At 38.3% G+C, this 19,302-nt stretch overlaps 1 protein-coding gene across 2 annotated transcripts; it reads left to right on the forward strand.

Annotated features, from left to right (window-relative positions):
* Nucleotides 1–4,406: 4,406 nt before the first annotated feature.
* On the forward strand, nt 4,407–18,674 carry LOC131561871 (threonine--tRNA ligase 1, cytoplasmic-like). Of its 2 annotated transcripts, XM_058811355.1 has the most exons (19): nt 4,407–4,661; nt 5,344–5,436; nt 6,220–6,410; nt 6,928–7,051; nt 8,144–8,265; nt 9,026–9,143; nt 9,369–9,433; nt 10,124–10,202; nt 11,405–11,551; nt 12,163–12,261; nt 12,578–12,744; nt 13,193–13,355; nt 13,960–14,097; nt 14,527–14,604; nt 14,704–14,804; nt 15,917–16,021; nt 16,818–16,890; nt 17,593–17,707; nt 17,823–18,674. In XM_058811355.1, exons 1-19 carry the CDS (start codon nt 4,407–4,409, stop codon nt 17,969–17,971), a joined length of 2,382 nt encoding a protein of 793 aa, XP_058667338.1. In that variant the 3' UTR covers nt 17,972–18,674. The 2 variants fall into 2 exon arrangements, 1 of the variants encoding a protein (XP_058667338.1); XR_009275112.1 differs by lacking the exon at nt 16,818–16,890.
* Nucleotides 18,675–19,302: the final 628 nt, after the last annotated feature.

Consider the following 19,302-nt stretch of genomic DNA (forward strand, 5'->3'; position numbering starts at 1 on the left):
CACTCTGCATGTTTTCACATTATCTTTGCTAATATTGAGCAAAATATTGTTCCGTAAATCAGCACGGCTAGTGCCCGATGTCCAAATAACCATTTGATTCACTTCACTTGTATTGTTGGTATTTAGTAATTCAATCCTTTTTCACACAGTTGTTTACAGACAGACACAGTAACTAACCAGAAAAATGTGAACAGGATCACTTACTCGGGCTTTTGCCTACAGAACTTCTCTATCTATTTTTAATATTTTGGAAAGCGGAAGGAACATAAACGATCAGTGTTACATTTCTTATCTGAGCGTTATCAGTTTTCTATATTTTCTATATTTCTATACCTAAAAATCCTTTTCCCTATCCTGACTTTCATTTCTTAATAGCAGCAATTTGAGTATTCAGCATTTTATCAGGTTAAATATTCTAAGTATAACAATAAAATATGTTTAAATTTGTTTCTCCATATTATTTTCTCTTTGATAACAAAGAACCATAAAGGCAGCAAATACTATCTCTGGTTTAGTGCAAGAGAGAAAGTAAACACTAATTATAGCAAATAACTATTAGTGTCAAAGGATTGCAAGACATTACCAATATACACTTAAGCATTTCAGAGCAGACAGTGACCTTACCTTCATAGCCAAGGAGAAAGCATGTCAGCAAGTTAGGAGAGACCTCCTCCAAAATGGAACAAAAGGCAGAGAAAGCACCTGGGCCTTTTAAATAGAGTTTATCTAGAAAATATTCAGTTCTCTTCTTGTAGCTCTCCTGGGACCAAATGTCTTTGTATTCCTCCAAGGAAAAGACTCTCTTGTAAACCAAATATGACAGCACTTTGTTCACATCCAGCTCCTCCAGTATTTTCTCTCTCTGATTGCTTGGGATTTCAGAAAGCCACTTACTCCTGCTTTCATTTTCTCTTCTGGTAGATTTTGCACAGTTGTAAAACCAAGACTTGGCTGTTCTTCCAAACATTTTGATATTTAAGTAGAAAATAGAAAATTCTGCTTCTGCATTTATTGTGCAGTACTCAGTATGCAAAATAAACATAATGTGGATGGCTAGAATGCAAATACATACTGCTGTCTGTGATTATTGTAATTCCAATGGAATAAAGAAGGCCTACATACAAATTATAAAGAAATCTAGCTCAATGCCCGCAGCCTCCTAAGAGGATTACATTACACTAATTAGCCCTTTACAACTGTTAACAGCTTCTGAACCGTAATGATGAGACTGAGAATTGCTTAGTTACTGTTACTTTTTAATTCTGTGACTGATCTTCAAAGATATCCCTTTGCAAAAAATAATTCATTCTAGAAGACAGCTGATCAAACTGAAATAATCTGTACAAGCTGGTGCAGGACATAAAATAAAGCATCCTTTGTACACTTTGATTTTATATTCCTCAGAGGCCATACCCAAACCACAGTACAAATGCCCTCCACTTCTTGTTTTCCCATAAAATATTAGCTTTAATATGCAATGCAATTACACATTTAAAAAGCATGTTTCTATATATATTTTGTAAACCTGTATGCAAAAGGTAAAAAAAAAAAAGGCTAGAGATTAAGACCTTTTTTGTGAAGGTAAATACATAACTGCTAAGAATAACAACACTTCTGCATGTCTAGATTTTTATGCCATTTCCAAGCAAAATAATTCATGTAGCGTCCATTTCCTGAGCCAGGTTTACCAGTGGAGATTACTGCAATCCCAGTGGAGGTGTTCTGCCACTGATAATCATTCATTGAGGATCACACATTACATAACCTCCCTTATGCAAATGCTCCTTAGTACATGGACTGCTCAGGCTTGTTTTCATACTTTCTGTCAACACAAATTCCCTGTATAGAAAAGCTATGAATACTTTCTGCATCCTCCTCCTGTTTCTTAGTCTATTTTTTCTATTTCTACTGCTGCCAACTGATAATGCATCCACGGCCTTGCTCGTGTGGCCTTACCTGCACTTTTCTAAAGGGTAGTTGTGGAGGAAACAAAAATATTTTGCCAAGCTTTTAGTCCAACGAGTTTTAGAATATTTTCTGTTCTTGTGATCTTAAGTTGTAACTACTGTATCCTCCTGTCAGGCTTCTTCTGTTTCCAAAATTTCAAGTACTTATCAGTTAACATTAAAGTTGACCACTGACCATATCATAATGCAGGAATTTTATTGACTATGTGAGCATCCAGTCAGCCAGCAAGGCTTCCCAGAATTGTTTGGCAGCATTGCCTGTCACCTTGTGGTTGTTTGCAGATACAACAAGCCTCTGTGTGACACATCGTGTGGAGCAAGGACCATGGGATTGTGTTTTATTTGAAGGAATATTTATGGTCCCAGTTTACAATGTTATGGCTTATTTGCCATAGCAGTGAGATTCTCACGCTCCTGTGAACATCTCAGGTAGAGCTCCCTGTGCTCTGCACATCACCCACCAGAGAGGACCCTCTGGGGGGACAGGGATGGTACAAAGCAGCTGCAATCCCAACCATGAGCCAGGGAGCACAGCTAAACCAGGGTCATCTGCAGAGGGCAGAGAAAGTAGCCAACCTGTCTGGCATGTCTTCTAGGTAGCCTTTGAAAGCAGGGGCTCTTTAATTCTCAAAATTCCCTCTGGTTTTGAACACCCATAGAGGTAGTACAATTTTTTTTCTCTCTTCAAATTGTTTCTGTCTCAGAAGTTCTACTAATTAACACCATATTATCTCAGCAGATAAAAGATCCTCATAGAGAGTACTGGCACTCCACATATGTTAGACAGCAACCTCTGAATCAGCCTTCTCAGCCTCTACAGCTTCGGAGGGGAAGTTCTTCCATTACTTCACTAAATGCTAGAGCAAGCCCAAAGCTACATGTGTTTGAGTTCATAAGGCACTACCCAAAGATGAGATACAGAGGATATAACCTGAATACATTTCTCAGAGTTCAATTTAAAAAACAAATCTGTCTTTATTTTATAATGCTTATAACACTGCTTGTCATCAGTATCCTAAGCAAAGTAACTAATTCTGCACAGTAGTGAATTTAAAAATTAAAGGAATAGGTAACCTATCAAATTAATAATGAAATGGATTTCTAAAGGAAGCTATAGATTATGTGTTACATACGCCTGCCAATCCAACCTCAAAGAAATACAACCTTCCTGTAGTGAAGGATAGACATAGGTGTTGTCAAGTTGCACCTCTTCAGGAAAGGAAGGAAGAATTGGGGCAAATGAAAAAAGTACATTGGTATCAGTTTGCTGAGGTATTTTAACCTAAAATTTGTGAGTATACACTACAGGAGTGTCTTTGGACTTGATGCACTGAATAATTGATTTTTTTCTTCTGAAGGAGTACAAAGTTTGGAGCCAGAAATCTCCCCATTATTTTTGTTGGTAAAATAATATATCCTTATAACCTCAACCGTGTTCTTATAAAACCTTAAAATCACAAAGAAGAGTAGATGATATAGGAAATGTATCAAGTTGTGAAAAATTACAAAATTTATCTCTCTGCCTTCTCACTTACCATGTATTTATTTCTCACTGTGTAAATAGAAGAATAAAATGCTAAAATTCTGATTTGGTAATTGCCAATTTGGTAATAAAAACCCACACCTTTTAAAGTCTGAGTATAGGTTAAAGGCAAAAATTTGAAAGTGTATGTTAAGAAACTGAACACAGAAAAGTGAATGTGAAGTGCAATAAAGGGAGGAAACTAGATAAATTGCAGATGGCAAGGAAGTGTTTAGGACAAAAGAGTACATGAAAGTACGTGGTGTATATAAAAGATTTGTGATGGAGAGCTATTCTTTTCCCAGGGTCAAGGGTCTGAGGTATTTAACTGCAATGAAAATGATGCAGCAGACTGTTGGGCTGTGCAACAGGAGTTGTACAATCTGAGTCCTAATACCTGGCAACTCAAACCTCTTCAAAGTATTTACCTTCGTGCTAAGTTCTGCAATTTGTGCTAAGATGCTCAATAGTTTCAATCAGCCTGATTTCATACGAAATGATGTTAGCCAGGAAGCATCCACTACAAATAAGCTCTGGCAGTGTTTATTTGACATTGAAGTCAAATAAGAATGCAATCGACCAACACGTTTTAACAATGCCATTGTTTCATAAAGCGTTTAAGGAAAGACTGAATGTGGCACATGGAGCCATGCTCCACTTGACGCGGTGGTCCTCGGTCATAGGTTGGACTCGATGATCTCAGAGGTGTTTTCCACCCCAATTGATTCCGTGGATATCTGCACTTCCCAATTGCTCACCGGCCTCGGGTAGGCTGATGGATCACCGGCACAGCACCAGTGGCTCTATAGAGCCGTTTGCCCATTTAAAAGGAGCGATGGGAGCAGGAACGTCCCTCACAGCCCGACCGGGCTCCGCTGGCAGCGGGCGGGGCCGGGGCGGAGCGCGCCGGGGCCAAGATGGCGGCAGCGGCGGCCGCCGAGGCGGTGGAGCTGCGGCTGTCGCGGCAGGAGCGGGAGCTAAGGTGGCTGGCGGCCGAGGTCGGGCGGCTGAAGGAGCCGCAGGAGCTGCACTGCCCCGGTAGCGCCAGCCCCGAGCTGCAGCGGCTGCGGGCCGAGAACGAGAAGCTGCGCTACCGCCTGCTGCACCTGCGCCGCAGCCTGGCGGCCGAGCTGGGCCGGGCGGCGCCGGCGCAGCCCCCGGCCGGCGGAGAGGTAGCGCCGGGAGCGCTCGGAGCGGGGCGGGACGGTGACCCCGGGCGGGAAGGGACGGGACGGGGACACTCACGGGGCCGAGCCGCCTGTGCCCAGCCCCCGGGAGCAGAAGCCTGTCGCGGTGTCTGCCCGCAGCACTGGGCAGTGGGCTCTGCCCTTGTGCCAAGGCGGCGGGTTCATAAAATGGTTTGGGTTGGGAAAGACCCTAAAGATCATCTTGTTCCAAGCCCCTTGCCATGGGCAGGGATATCTTCCACTAGACCAGATTGATCATAGCTCCATCCAGCCTGGCCTGAACACTGCTAGGAATGGGCATCCACAGCATCATTGGGCAACCTGTTCAAGGTGTCTCACCACTGAAAGTTGCTATGACTGCTCACTGCTCTGGTTTGATCTCCAACCGTCGCTCTCAGGCAATTTTGCTAGTGATAGTTGTAGTGGTAACATTTGGAAAATTTTGTTGAGAGGACTTTGCTTGGTGAGCAGCATTGCTGTGTCTGCAGAACATCAAAAGGATGTAGTTCAGATGTGCCATGAGAAGTCTTTGTACTGAGGACATACCTTCCTCCCTGTAATTGCCTTTCTAGCCCTATATTGTACTGATTTGGTTTGTTTTGATGATTGCTGGGAAAAAAAGGTGATGGTATAATAGGGGTATACTTTGTATTCTCACTGTTTTCAGAAAGTCTCCAGTGCAAGTCCAGCTGATGCAGTGAATCAAATTAAAGAGGAAAAGAAAAAGGAAAATGAATCTGTGAACCAGCACCAGAATGATGTAAGTGGTTCTTTAATACCACGTAGTAATACAAGTGGTTTTCAGCCAGGTTCAGAAAAGGCACTCAAATCTGGAATACTTTGCTGTATTTTGAAATCCCAGCTTTTGGGGAGAAAGCTTGCTATAGCACATAGAAAAAAACCTCACATTATTCAAGAGCTTAATCTTGCATTAGTAGGGTTACTGATACATTATTAAATCTCTACCTTTTATATAACGAAAGGATTTGGGTTATTGGAAAATAAAGCTCATGGTTTTGTGGTGCCTAAGGAGGGTGATGGTTCATGAGCATTCATGATGGCTGAAGGGGTGTTGGCAATATTTCTGTAGTACAATAGAGCTTAATAATTCACCTTAAGCTAAGGTGAGTTTTACTTCTCTCAAAATACAGGAACCTTCATGTGAACTGTCTGGCTTGAATCTGATGCTTTGAATGTAGTGGCAGAAGTGAGGGCTTTTTGGAGTGATCCAAATTTCTCCAGGACGTCTGCCAAATGCAAATTTTGGGTCAGGAATATAAGCTGCTTTCTGAGGTCCAGCTCACAGACTCATTTAGACCCAGATTGATGAAAGTGCATGGAAAATCACTCTAAAATAGTCAGTAAGTTAGATGGGACTATCCTGTATATTACTATTTATAAATGCTTTGCTGAATTTTAGTGTAAATTCCAGTACAGTTAAATCTGGACAAGTTGGAACCTCTGGGGATGCACCAACACTGTGAATCCTTTTATTCTCTTTGTCTCACAAATATGTGTGCGTGACCAAATTTATGTCTTACAGCTCCAGTGTGTGCCAAGCTTCATAGGAGACAGACTGAAGCTTTATGAAGCACTGAAAAAAGAACATGATGCTTTGCTAGCTTACAGAGCAGCCAACCAGAGCAAACCTATCAAAATTACGCTGACTGATGGGGAGACACTTGAAGGGGAATCTTGGAAAACCACGCCATATCAATTAGCTGTAGGAATTAGGTAATGGCACATTCAAGGAGTTGTACTTCTGTAGTGATCAAACTATTACTATCATTTGTCTCTTACCTTGTTATATAAAATGTATATCACGGTCACTGGGTGGTGGCTCCCTTAAATTGGTTTGCTTGGAAAGCATTGGCACTTCAGCTTCATGTAGTAGAAACAGCTGGTTGCAGTTCTGATGCTTGGGATTCTGTGTGGGATCATAATGCTTCCAATTAAATCTGTGGCACTGCTGGGAATTGAGAGACATTTTGTGAGTCAGCAGAATCAGTAGAACCTGTTGTAAGGAGCAGCCTTTCCTCCAGATCCCCAGCGCTGAAAAGTGTTAAACAAAACCTCTCAAGACCTTAAATACTTGCCTACTTTTAAGGTTTAGAACCTTAAGAAGACCACAGAAGCAAAAGTTTATGGTCTTCAAGTGCTACAAGATGTGGATGTGATCTTATGGGGTTTAGAAATTCAAAGGGTTTTACAAATCTGAACCTAAATGTTCTTGTCTCTTCTGTTTCTTTAGTCAAGTGTTGGCTTCAAATGCGGTCATAGCCAAAGTGAATGGTGAGCTCTGGGATCTGGACCGTCCACTGGAGGGAGATTGTACCCTAGAGCTGCTCACCTTTGATAATGAAGAAGCCAAAGCTGTGAGTAAACGCTCTGCTTTCTGCTTGATTAAAGAAACTAATGACATAAAATTGATTGCAGCATTAAGCTTTAAAAATATTCTATTAAAAAAAACCCACAAAACTATTAAAGTAATGTATTTCCTATGATTCAACAAAGATTAAATTCTAAGTGCCTGTAGTCTGAGGGTGAGTAAAATCTGTGTCCTTTTCATCCTTCTCTTTTGCATAAACAAGTTATTTCTCAAAGGAGTTAGCACAAAAAGCCTTGATTTGTATGTGAACTTGAAGCAGTCTGTGGTTTGGCTCAGTGCATTTGAAGATCAGATGATGAAAGCAGAGTGAGGCAGTCTCAACTGTTTTCTAAAAGCTATCCAATATTAGACTTGAGCCATAAATAAAATCTACACCACCTGGTACTGGCACTGTTAATTAGATCCTTAAGTAGACATTTCTTAGTCAATTGAACTATATGTATACTTAGCAACTTGACTGAGATTTTTCTTTTATGGTATTCAATCTGAAGCTTATGTTATCCTTATACGCTGGGATTGGACTTCAGTTTTGTCAAATAATTATTCATGTGATGAAGCTTGTTGGAGACATTTCAGGAGCCTGTCAAGGCTTTATCTTATAGCAGTAGCTCTGAAATAGTCTCTATTAATAAGAAGTCAGAACATCAGACTGGTATTGATCTACTGTGTTGTTGGCTTCTCTTCTAACATTTCAGGTAATGTACTTTACAGACCCATTAATAAATGTACTGAATGTGAACAATGGCAGCCTAACTGGCTACATTGCTTTAGATGTGATTAGTGGTGCACAGACTTCAACTGAAATTAACTTCTAAATAAACAAGGTACAGTAATTAATTTGAAGGAATTGTGCGGAGGTAGAGTCATCCTCTTTCAGACTGAAGTATGATGGGCCTTTATCTTTTCATTTTGAAGTATTATAAATAAGTAATACAAAGTTGTTTTACTTCCCTCAAAATTTGAATAACATTGGTTCCAGTCTGTGTCCTACCTGCAGATATCTCTAGTTTGCTTTTTCTTCTTTTTAGTTACACAATGCCATTGACCTCATGGTTTGCTCAGCTGACTTCATTTACAGGTTTATTGGCATTCAAGTGCTCACATTCTTGGAGAGGCCATGGAAGGACATTTTGGGGGCTGCTTATGCTATGGACCACCAATTGAGAATGGATTTCATTATGACATGTATATTGAAGACAGGTAAAATTACCGTGTCTTAGAACTTTAATACTCCCTATTAAAAATTAGTACTAGAATTATTTTGTTTGTTTCTGCATGTTAAAAGTATAATTCTGACTCTAATATGATTTGAAACAGTCTTCTATATATACAGTTCAATTGAGTGTGTGTATATATTTAAATTTAGAAGCAGTAAGAGATGGAGCTGTTCTGTGGAAAAAATGCAGTGTTTGAGTTGAACTTTCTGAAATTCCTGTGAGGCAAAGGGGAAGGTTTCCTTCAAGAGTCATGTTTGGTTTCCAGGGGCCACAGTCACTTGTAGAAAGGGCACAAATGTAACTTGTCTAGGTGTTTACTACTTTTCTAATCCTTGTGCACAGCTTTACAATTCTGTTTTTTCCTTGTTTATCCTTCTGTAGGCAGGGAGAATACTGAATCTGCATGAGCTGATAAACTGGCTCTTGGGGCTGGATTGAGCCTTTTTCCCCCTTGGTTTGTTTTTTTCCTAAATCACATGTATATTTTGAACTATAGGTCTTCCAGACAGTCAATCATGTCAAAGACTGTTCTAGACATTCAAAGGAATGATTGCAATGGATTTTTCAGGGTGGTACTATCTGTGTTTCTGGGTTTTATGTCTGAAAATACAGCTGATTGTAACTAAGAAAAAAAATACTGTGACAAATCACAACACATTCCATGTTTTTCGAATTAGACCATTAGAAAAATGGGAGTACCAAAATAATTAATTTATATTTCTTTTGCCTGTGTCTTTATCTAGAAGTGTATCTAGTACTGAATTCCCACTACTAGAGAACCGTTGTAAAAATATCATAAAAGAGAAACAGCCTTTTGAAAGGCTAGAAGTCAAAAAGGAGATCCTGTTAGACATGTTTAAGGTAAATCTTTAGAGTAGCTGTGAATCTGATGTGGGGGTTTTTTTGTTGTTGTTGTTTTGTTTTGATTTGTTTGGTGGGGTTTTTGTTTGTTTTGGGGTTTTTTTGGTTTTTTTTAGTTAGAAGTATCTTTTACTGATGCACTTGTAATATAGGTATACAATGTTTGAAGAGAATTTTATTATCCATTTTGGTAACGTTTCTGGCTTTTCATGCTTCCACACACAGTATAACAAGTTTAAGTGTCGTATCCTTAATGAGAAGGTGAAGACACCAACTACCACAGTATACAGGTAAAGAAATATACTTGAACGGTAATATTAGGTATTTTTATAGCTAATTAATTTAATTTTAGAGAAAATTTTGGGGGTTTTTTATTCTGAGTTCTGAATTTTTGTGTGATTGGGACTATAGTTTGCAAATAATATTGCTACGTAGGTATAGTGTGATTTTCTTTCTCTGCTGGGACAGATTAGGTTTCAATTTGTGGACAAATGTCAAATCCAGTTTTTATTTATTCCCTCTGGTTTCAGTAGACTGATTAAAATAAGTTGCCATCTCTGACATTATCTTGATGCATAATGTATAGAGCTAATTCTAGCTCAATGTGGGGTGAGGAACCTGCTTATTCAGTTACTTGTTAGTTGGTTGGAAAATGGCAACATCATTTTCTGTTTGATGTGCATACTTTAAAATTTCCTGGCCAACTTGAACAAGTTCACATATGGAACTGTATAAATTGGCAAATGTGAAATGATGCTCTTGAAAATGGATCAGTTGTTCTGAGCATTTACTGAGTGAATATTCCACTTCAGGTAGAAGGCACAGTTACATTTAAGGTCACTGAGTTTGCTGCATTGTGCATATTTATATTTACTGGCATGTTTGAATGAGTCAAACATGAACTTGTGTGCCATTAGTGAATGTATTGAAAAAATGTTGGGTTGCTTGGAAATGAACACTCTTTTTGTTTTGGCATGTAGATGTGGTCCGTTGATTGATCTCTGCAAGGGACCCCATGTGAGACACACTGGAAAAATTAAGGCCCTTAAAATAGTTAAGGTAAGTTTAAATTAACTGTGCATCAAAGCTGAAATAAATTGTCAGTTGATTTATTGATATATTTATTTTTCTGATCTGACTGTACTAGGATTGGTCCTTTGTTTAGTTTTCTTTGCTTACTGTACAGTAGTTCTTCGTTTCTTTTCCAGTTCCCATTGTACAAGTAGAATTACTGACTTTAATTGTTGATCTGTGTCTGACGTTTACTGATTCTTGGCTAAGGCAGTAGTACCTCAGTGAAAGTTACCACCATGTTTTGTATCAGAATATTGGTGTAGTTACCTGCTCATTTAGACTGATGAAGAGCACTGCAAAACTACTCTAGCTAGTGGTGACAGATGAGCTGTGGAGCCAATTCTGCTGTGTGCAGGAGAGAAGAGCAGCCTTAGTGCTTGTGGCAGGACTGTGCCACTACCTCCCATCAGCACTGCACTGCACAGGACAAATGTCCTGCTTAGTCTGACTGCAAGGGGGTGTACACGCTCTGTTCTGCAGTAAGTTAACATTAAGATACTCACTGGGTCAGAAAACAGTATTTTGACTTTGTCAGGTACAGGAGATTTTTCAGGTACAGGAGATCAAGTGGGCCTCAGCAGGTCTGCAAGTGCTGCTGTTAAAAAATGGCATTGCTTCCAGGGAAGCCAGAGACCTTGTTTGCAGAGGCCTCTGAATGTGTGTTGTAGTTTAAGTTACTCACAGATCCTACTTTTGGTAACCTTATTAGACTGAGCTCTTTGGAACATTCATCATTGTGGCTTTTCCTGGCTTCCAAAATGAAGTGTATGGAACTCTTGAGTTCTGGGGATTGAGTGGTTAGAGGGTTAAAATTGCTCAGATTTAATTGTGAGAGTTAGGTTTGGTTTGCCTTTCTGTTTTCCTACTGCATTATGTTTTCAATGTAAACAACTCCTGTCTTTTTAAAAGCCATAACACGAAATAATAAAATATGCTGTGATGCGAGTTAAAACAAGGTACCTACGCAGAATAAAACAGGATTTGACCTGTCACTTCTGCTTGTCTTCTGTATTAGTATACTGACTAAAAGGCACTGCAAGTCTCTTTGTATTACAAATAAAAGCTGAAGGACTGTGTATAATTCTTTTCCCAAGGAAAAATACAAGAATGTTCGAATGGGTTAGTGTTTATCCCTCTTTCCCTGACATTATGTAATGTTATCCTAAAGTATGGGTTTTGTGTATCAGAGTTCCTCTACATATTGGGAAGGAAAATCTGACATGGAAACTCTGCAGAGAATATATGGAATATCCTTTCCTGATAACAAAATGATGAAGGAATGGGAAAAAGTCCAGGAAGAAGCCAAAAACCGGGATCATAGGAAAATTGGAAAGGTACACTATTCCACTGTCTACTTTTCATACTTCTGTTATAGAATTTATTCTCTTCTCTTGTATTTTAGTTTTGGTTTGATTTTTTTTGTTGTTGTTGTTGTTTTTTGACAGTTTTAAGGGGAGCCAGTTCTATGTGCTTCTTGGTGTTACACTTTAAAATTTTAGTTCTACAAGCTCATGACTTGCATATGAGTGTTAAACTAATGTTGGGAAGAAGTTAATGGCTTTAGTCCCTTAGTTTAGGGATATAAACCTTAAACCTATTAATGTAGAGTCTTTTCATATCCTACCTAAACCACTCTGTTTTCACAGAAGAGAATTTATTTAGAAATTGTGTAAATAACATGGTCTGGTCATTCTTTATAATTGGTGGAAATTTGGGGAAATGTGTGTTTACATGGTCAAAGAATCAAATGGAATTTGGTGCTCTTACAAATCTCTAAGAGGAAGAACTGCAATTAACTGGTCTTGCTGAGAACTTGTAGACAATAAATCATCTTGATGCTGTAATGTCCCATCTTTGCAAGCAGAGTCTTGATGTGTGTGAAGTAGTTACATTCTGCAATTCTCTCTGAATTGTTATTAGAGCATTCTGGTTTTTATTTAACTAGGAGCAAGAACTCTTCTTCTTTCACGATTTGAGTCCTGGAAGCTGCTTTTTCCTCCCTAGAGGTGCCTTTCTGTATAACACTCTTGTGGATTTCATACGGGTGAGTATGTACTGATGTTACAAGTCCTAACAACTTGATTGTCATTTGTTGTTAAGTGATAGGCCATTCATAGTGCTGAGCTAGCCACAGAAAGAGAAGCATCTATGTATGTAAACATATACCAGATTTTTACAAGGATTATACATACTTAACCTTTTTGAAAATAAGGCAGAGTGAAGCTGTGTTTTTTCAATTGTCTAAACTCTATGTGTGCAGTAGTCCTGTAAATTGCCATCATAATACTACAGTTGAAAAGAATCAAGCTTTTGCTTGTCAAAAGCTCTCTCACCTTTTCAATGTTGCATTTGTTGTCCAGGGGGAATATCGCAGGCGTAATTTCACTGAAGTTGTGTCTCCGAACATCTTCAACAGTAAACTCTGGGAAGCTTCAGGACACTGGCAGCACTACAGTGAAAATATGTTCTCATTTGAGATTGAGAAGGAAACCTTTGCCCTTAAACCCATGAATTGTCCAGGACATTGGTTTGTACTCTCAACTGGAAAATTTCTTATTTTATGTCATTTATCCTTTTTGGGGCTGAGGAGGAATAAAAGGAGTATTAATACACACAGTAATGTATGTATGCAGTAAGTCTGCACTGAGCTGGGTTTGTGCATGCTAATACTAGTCTGTACCACTGGTAAATACCAATTCTGTGGGATAGAGGTGGGCATCGGATGTGATATTCCAAAAAGGGTATGGATTAACCTGTCTTGATTTACTCTTGCAGTGTTTTTTTTTCTCAGTGATCTTTAGCAGTACACTGAGTGGTGTGCTCCTTGTGTTTGCCTGTCTTTCAGTATGTAGACACTCTGAATGAGTAAATAGTTAAAAATGTGATTACTGTCTGTACTGAGCTTTGTTTATTTCTGTGTTGCTTAAATCTCCTGTAAGAGGGATAAAAGGAAGGTTCTTCCATGTTCCTTTCAGCTTGATGTTTGCCCATCGGCCCCGATCCTGGAGGGAATTGCCTCTTAGACTGGCAGATTTTGGAGTTCTTCACCGAAATGAGCTCTCAGGCGCTCTGAGTGGTTTGACTCGTGTAAGGCGCTTCCAACAAGATGATGCTCACATCTTTTGCACAATGGAACAGGTAAAAAAAATAAAAAGTGCCTTCCATATCCCCACCAGTCAACCAAAAAACCTTTCCCTCTCCCAGTGCAAACTGACAGTAAACAAGACAAAAATCCCTGAAATATTTCAACTCTTGGTTCTTCTATTGTATAGTGTAAAGCTGCTTTTGGTATTTTTTTCCCTACGTGGTTCATTTTATTTAGAAAGATGTGTTTGGGCAGTTAAACCCCAAAAAATAAGATGTGTTGCATTTTCCATCTCCCTCTGCAAAAAAAAGCAGTTGATCCCATTGTTTTCTATAGTAATGCTGAATAAAAACTTAATTTTGTCAGCAGTGCCATAGATTTTAGTGGAACTCCATGTAAAAATTTATTTACTTTATTTCAAGATACAATTTGACTCCAGAACCTCACGCTTAACAAAAATACCACTTTTCTTGCCATGCTTTGAAGCCACAACACCTCAGATCTTGCTTTGCCCGTTAAATGGATTTGGGTTCCTTGGATGTAATTTACAAGTGACTTTTAATTCTTTCTTATGTTCTTGTTATGAGAAATTCAGTAGCTTCAATTACATTTTTATGTAAGTCAATTTTAACCTATTTAATATGTTTCATGTTTAAGATTGAAGAGGAAATTAAGGACTGTCTTGATTTCTTGAAGTCAGTGTACGCTGTCTTTGGCTTTACCTTTCAACTACATCTTTCTACTAGACCAGACAATTATCTTGGAGATTTAGAGATCTGGGATCATGCAGAAAAGGTAATTAATTTAAAATCAAAAAAACCCAATCCCCTTAATATTTGTACTTGCAGAGATAGATATTTAACTGAGTTCTTCCTTGCTGCATGGGGAAATTGCTTAAATCACATGCTAAATACTGCCCTTGGATCCTTGTAGGAAAGTAGCACATTAACTCTGAAGTTTCTATAGAAAATCAGAACTTTCAAATTCTTACCTAGCCCCTTACCTTGAACTAGTTAAATTTCTATTTTTTTGTCTGATTAATCATTGTAGTTACACAAGGAACCACTAGTTCCACATTATTTATCATAAATGAGAAAATGCTTGAACAATAGAGGTTGTGCTGCCTTTTGACTCCTTTTGAATTTCAAAGGCAATTGCTTTGACTTCTAGTAATTAGAGGCCCTTCTGTACCTTTTTTAATTACTCTCTCATTATTATGATTAGCAACTACAGAACAGCTTGAATGACTTTGGAGAGCAATGGAGTTTGAATCCAGGAGATGGAGCGTTTTATGGTCCTAAGGTTAGTGACTCAGCATTTCAGTATAACTTTGGGATGGACAGAAATGCAGATGTACTGCAAGCAAACTATATTTAGTAACTGTGTCATTTTGCTTCACAGATTGATATTAAAATCAAAGATGCAATTGGTAGGTACCATCAGTGTGCCACCATCCAGCTTGACTTCCAGCTACCCATTCGGTTTAATCTTACTTATGTTGGGTGAGTGGTTCAGCTGAATGTCTTCCTTTTTAAAATGAAATTAAACAATAGCTTTCATTATCTGCAATTCCCATTATGTACTAATGCTATATTGCTCATTTAACAAATGATTGGCTTGTAAATCAGTCAGCTGGTAGGCAGAGCAGACACCCCCAGTGGGTAGAGGAGCGAGTCATGAACTTGAATATATTTTCTCACTGTAATGATAGCTCACTTTGATTGTGAATGCAGGAAAATCTCATTTTCTGTCTTGTCAATTTTGAAGACAATTGATCATAAGTAATGCTAAAAACTCCTCAGATGAGTCAGTTTTCTTTTTCAGCCTCGTCATTGTGTCTCCTTGGAATACACAGCACACAAATTCAAACATGCCCTAAGGAGCAATGTATGTTTGTACTAAGTGGTTCTTTATTTTTATCTGATTAAATTAGTTAACTTGGAACATAAACCAAGTGCAAACAGCTTTTAGTGAAAATCTGGCTGGTTTCCAGCTAGGCCCATGGAGGAAATTAATTTTAGTGCCACGTTGACTTGAATACTCATTTTCTGGGTTGTATTTTTGCAAATCTGTGTTTGACTTTTGCATATTTTGAAGATGGGGAAGATAGATAAGAATTTGTAAGTTTTGGTCCTGTGGCATATTCTACAGTAGATTTCATAGCTTTTATGATAAGTGATAATATTATTATGAACTGGCTTTTTTTTAAAGCCAGTTTAAAATTTCAGGATTGTAATTTAAGTGAAGTAATTAAAAGCAAGGACAGGTAAGTTCCTGTGCCACAAAATAAAAGCAAGTCCTAATGGAAAGAGTGCAAGGAAGAACATAAAATATTAAAATGCACAAAAATGGTGCCGAGTCAGTCAAATGTCTTCTCAAGCTTAAGAGTGTCTCTGCCACTAGCTGCAGGCATGATTATTTTAAATTAGAATTTCTTTAAAAGCCCAGCTGACTTGAAGTACATTTTTAATAAAACCAGTAGGCTTTTCATAAGTATAACTAAAATTTGTCTTTATGTTAAAAGTAGAATCAAAAATATTAGTAAGATTACATGTGTGTGAGCTAAGATAACTTTATTTTTAAACAAAAACCTTCTTTTATTTTTTTTTTGCAGTAAGGATGGTGATGACAAGAAAAGGCCAGTGATTATTCACAGAGCTATTTTGGGATCTGTGGAGAGAATGATAGCTATTCTAGCAGAAAATTATGGAGGAAAATGGTATGTGGAAATCTAAGACTTTAACAGTTCTAACAAATGGGATTCTAAGAAGACTGTAACAATGTAGAAACTGCATATTCTTCCTATTGTCCCATATATTATAATGCAAAAATAATATCCCTGAAGTTTTCTCAAAATTAGTAAGATTATGAGAAAAGTCAGGTTTTCTGGTCTGAGTTGTATGATATCCATGCAATTTCATGAGACTGCAGAAAAAATTAAAATAATGCAGAAATAGGAATTGTAATTGAATGTGTAAGTCCTGCATTATTCTTGTTCCTTTTTTCTTCAAAATTGTGGTTGTGTACCAGCAGGATGCCAGATGTATGTAAAGCAATTATTTGTGTATACACAGGCATTAAGTAATTGTAATATGTGAAATATTTTTGTACTTCTAAGATTGATCCTTTTATCTTGGATAAGATCTGGAAGTATTTCTTCATGAATGTATTTCAATTACTAAGGAAGAGTTAATTTTCATTTTCAGTCACTTGACTGTCCATCTTCACTGTAAAGTAATAGATAAAAGGGAAAATTATGCAGAAAAGAATTCTGTTTCAAGTTGTGAAGTCATCTGGGAAGAAACCAGAAGGTCCCAACTTCCCAATATGTCATTTTACTGGAATCAATCTGTTTGCTATTTTGTGTGAGCTTCAAATGAGGGAGAATACACTATCCAGCGGCCTTAGCTAACATGAATAATTCTATACAGAAGTGATTATTGTGGAACATGACTGTGGCTGTGAGTGGAAATGTAAAATGCACCTTTGTTTCCTGTCTGTCCCGTGCTGGCCAGGCCGTTGTGGCTGTCTCCACGGCAGGTGATGGTTGTGCCTGTGGGCCCCACCTGGGAGCAGTACGCCCAGCAGGTGAGAGGACAGCTTGTCTCCTTTGGCTGCAGGCAGATTGCAGAGATCCTTTGTGCTTGTCCTAGAACAGGAAATTAATGCGCGATAACCCCAGAGACATGTTTAGGGGGAGAGGTCAATTTTTCAACATAAAAGTTTCAGTCCAAAATTTGTATATGTCTGAGTAAGGGGTATGCAACTTTAAGTATTTTGGATTCTTTAATTATGTGCATACTTCTGTAATTATTCAAGGACAAAGCATCCTGGATAATAAACCTTATATAACTAATGCTTCATTACAGCACTCACAGCTCTAAGTAGGCAGAGCCAGTTTCTTCCATTTCCCACCATGTGTATTATTGATTACATCCCTTTTGAACCATGGTTGGTTTTACATTTTAATGCAAGAATAAGTGTGTTTGTTCCTACTCCCCTTTGTTCTTTCTCTGAGAACATTTTTTTGACATGCAGTAGCAGAGCAGCACATGTTTGATATAGATGTTATCTTCTGTTGTCTCCCTGCTGGGGTGTTACTGTGTGTGCAGGTTTCTTCAGATAACTTCATTGAAATCCTTATAATCATCCACAAGAACAAAATTATGCATATGCATGAATTAATTATTGGAAGAAATCAATAACTGCAGCATTTAAAAATGTATGTTGTAAACTATATAGTAATACTAAGAGGGTTTTGGTTTCTTTGGATTTTTTTTTTTTTTTTAGGTTTGCAACCAGTTTTTTGAAGCAGGATTTATGTCAGATGTGGATCTAGATCAAAGTTGCACATTAAACAAGAAAATTAGAAATGCACAGCTGGCTCAGTATAACTTCATTTTAGGTAATTGCAGCATCTTACATTTCTGAATATCATTTAAGTTCTAATGTTGGACAAAGTTTGTTCTAGGCTCATTTTCTAATGTAGATTGTGTAATATTTTGTGCTATGTCTTGCAGTGGTTGGAGAAAAGGAGAAAGCAAATAATGCTGTCAATGTACGAACCAGAGACAACAAAGTTCATGGAGAGATTTCAGTATCTTCTACTATTGAAAAACTCAAGAAATTGAAGACTTCACAAATTGCAAACGCAGAAGAAGAATTCTGATGTTGCTGCTAGGAAAAAAAAAATTAGCCGTCTATGTGAAATGTTTCTTTTTTTCCTGCACAGCAGTGATGCTCATCTGAGAGAATTTTCAGTTCATGGATATACAAACTAAGCAAATGGAGCACTGTTGGTGCTCCAGGAAAAGCATGAGAGGACAGATGCACCTGCCAACTCCTTTAACAATCGCATGGGTTTCCAATCTGCCCGAATTGCAGAATGCTTATTTAGGAAGTCCTACACCTCTGATGTGGTGGGTTTGCCGTGGAAATAAGTCAGGGCTGTACCATGGTGGGGATCAGGAGGCTGGGAAGGACAGGGGAGATGCTGGGGGTGCTGAGCTCCCTCAGTCACGGAGCAGGTACCTGACTGTGACCTGGCATCCTGAGCCTGGCAGTGCACATGTGCCTCAGGAGCAGTTTGCATTAGGTTTTCTTCTAGCTCCGGATGGTAACAAAAATTTGGGGGGAGATTGAATAGCTTGATTGTTTCAGAATGAGTGTTCAGAGACTGTGAATGCACTGGAGTCTTTGTTGGAAGTCTCAGTGTAAAAGGCACTTGTGGAGCTGGTGTGATGACTGGTTGCTGTGACGGTGGTTGCCAAGAGTGCAGTTCAATTTCTATAACTTTGTGTGAAGTGTTTTATTTTTTCCCCTCTGTTTGCTGTTGTTTTGGCTTTTTACTAAAACAAAAAAGAAAACTTTGAAAAACCTTTCTGTGTGTAGTTTATTGTTTTATTTGCTACAAGTAGTTAGGATGCTGAAAAGGAGCAGAGGAAAATTTTAATTTTTAAAACAGTAAGCTGGACTTGAAGCTGGCCATATTTCTGTTTTGTTTATGCTTAGAAATTATTTTTAAAGCTGCTGTTGCAGGCAATTGAGCTGGATATTTTAGAGATTGATTTTGACCTTTTTTTTTCACTTTAATATGCTGTTATTTAGTTAACAGACTTAAATAGTGTTAAGTGTATTGCTCAGTTACCTAAGCTACACAGCTCTAGTTGTGATTTAAATATCACAGCCATGAAGCAGAAACTACAATTTAGTGTGTAAATATTAACACAAATACAAAGCTTATATTTTGCTTTTGCCTCACACTCGTGCAGATCTGTGTTTAATAGGTCTGTGTTTGGTTTTGTATTTGTAGATCTGTTTTTATCTCCTGCTTGTAAAAGAAAAGGGGGAAAAGCAAACATTGAAGGAGCAATGGGAAAGCTTTCTGTTCCACTTGACAGAATTAACGCGGGGAGTGGCGGACGATTTTTATTTCTGTATTTTATACATACCTACATTTTTATGGACGATGTACTGAGCCTGCAGCATTGAGGTTCTGAG

Source organism: Ammospiza caudacuta, chromosome 10 (assembly GCF_027887145.1).
Source record: "Ammospiza caudacuta isolate bAmmCau1 chromosome 10, bAmmCau1.pri, whole genome shotgun sequence".
Taxonomy (NCBI): domain Eukaryota; kingdom Metazoa; phylum Chordata; class Aves; order Passeriformes; family Passerellidae; genus Ammospiza; species Ammospiza caudacuta.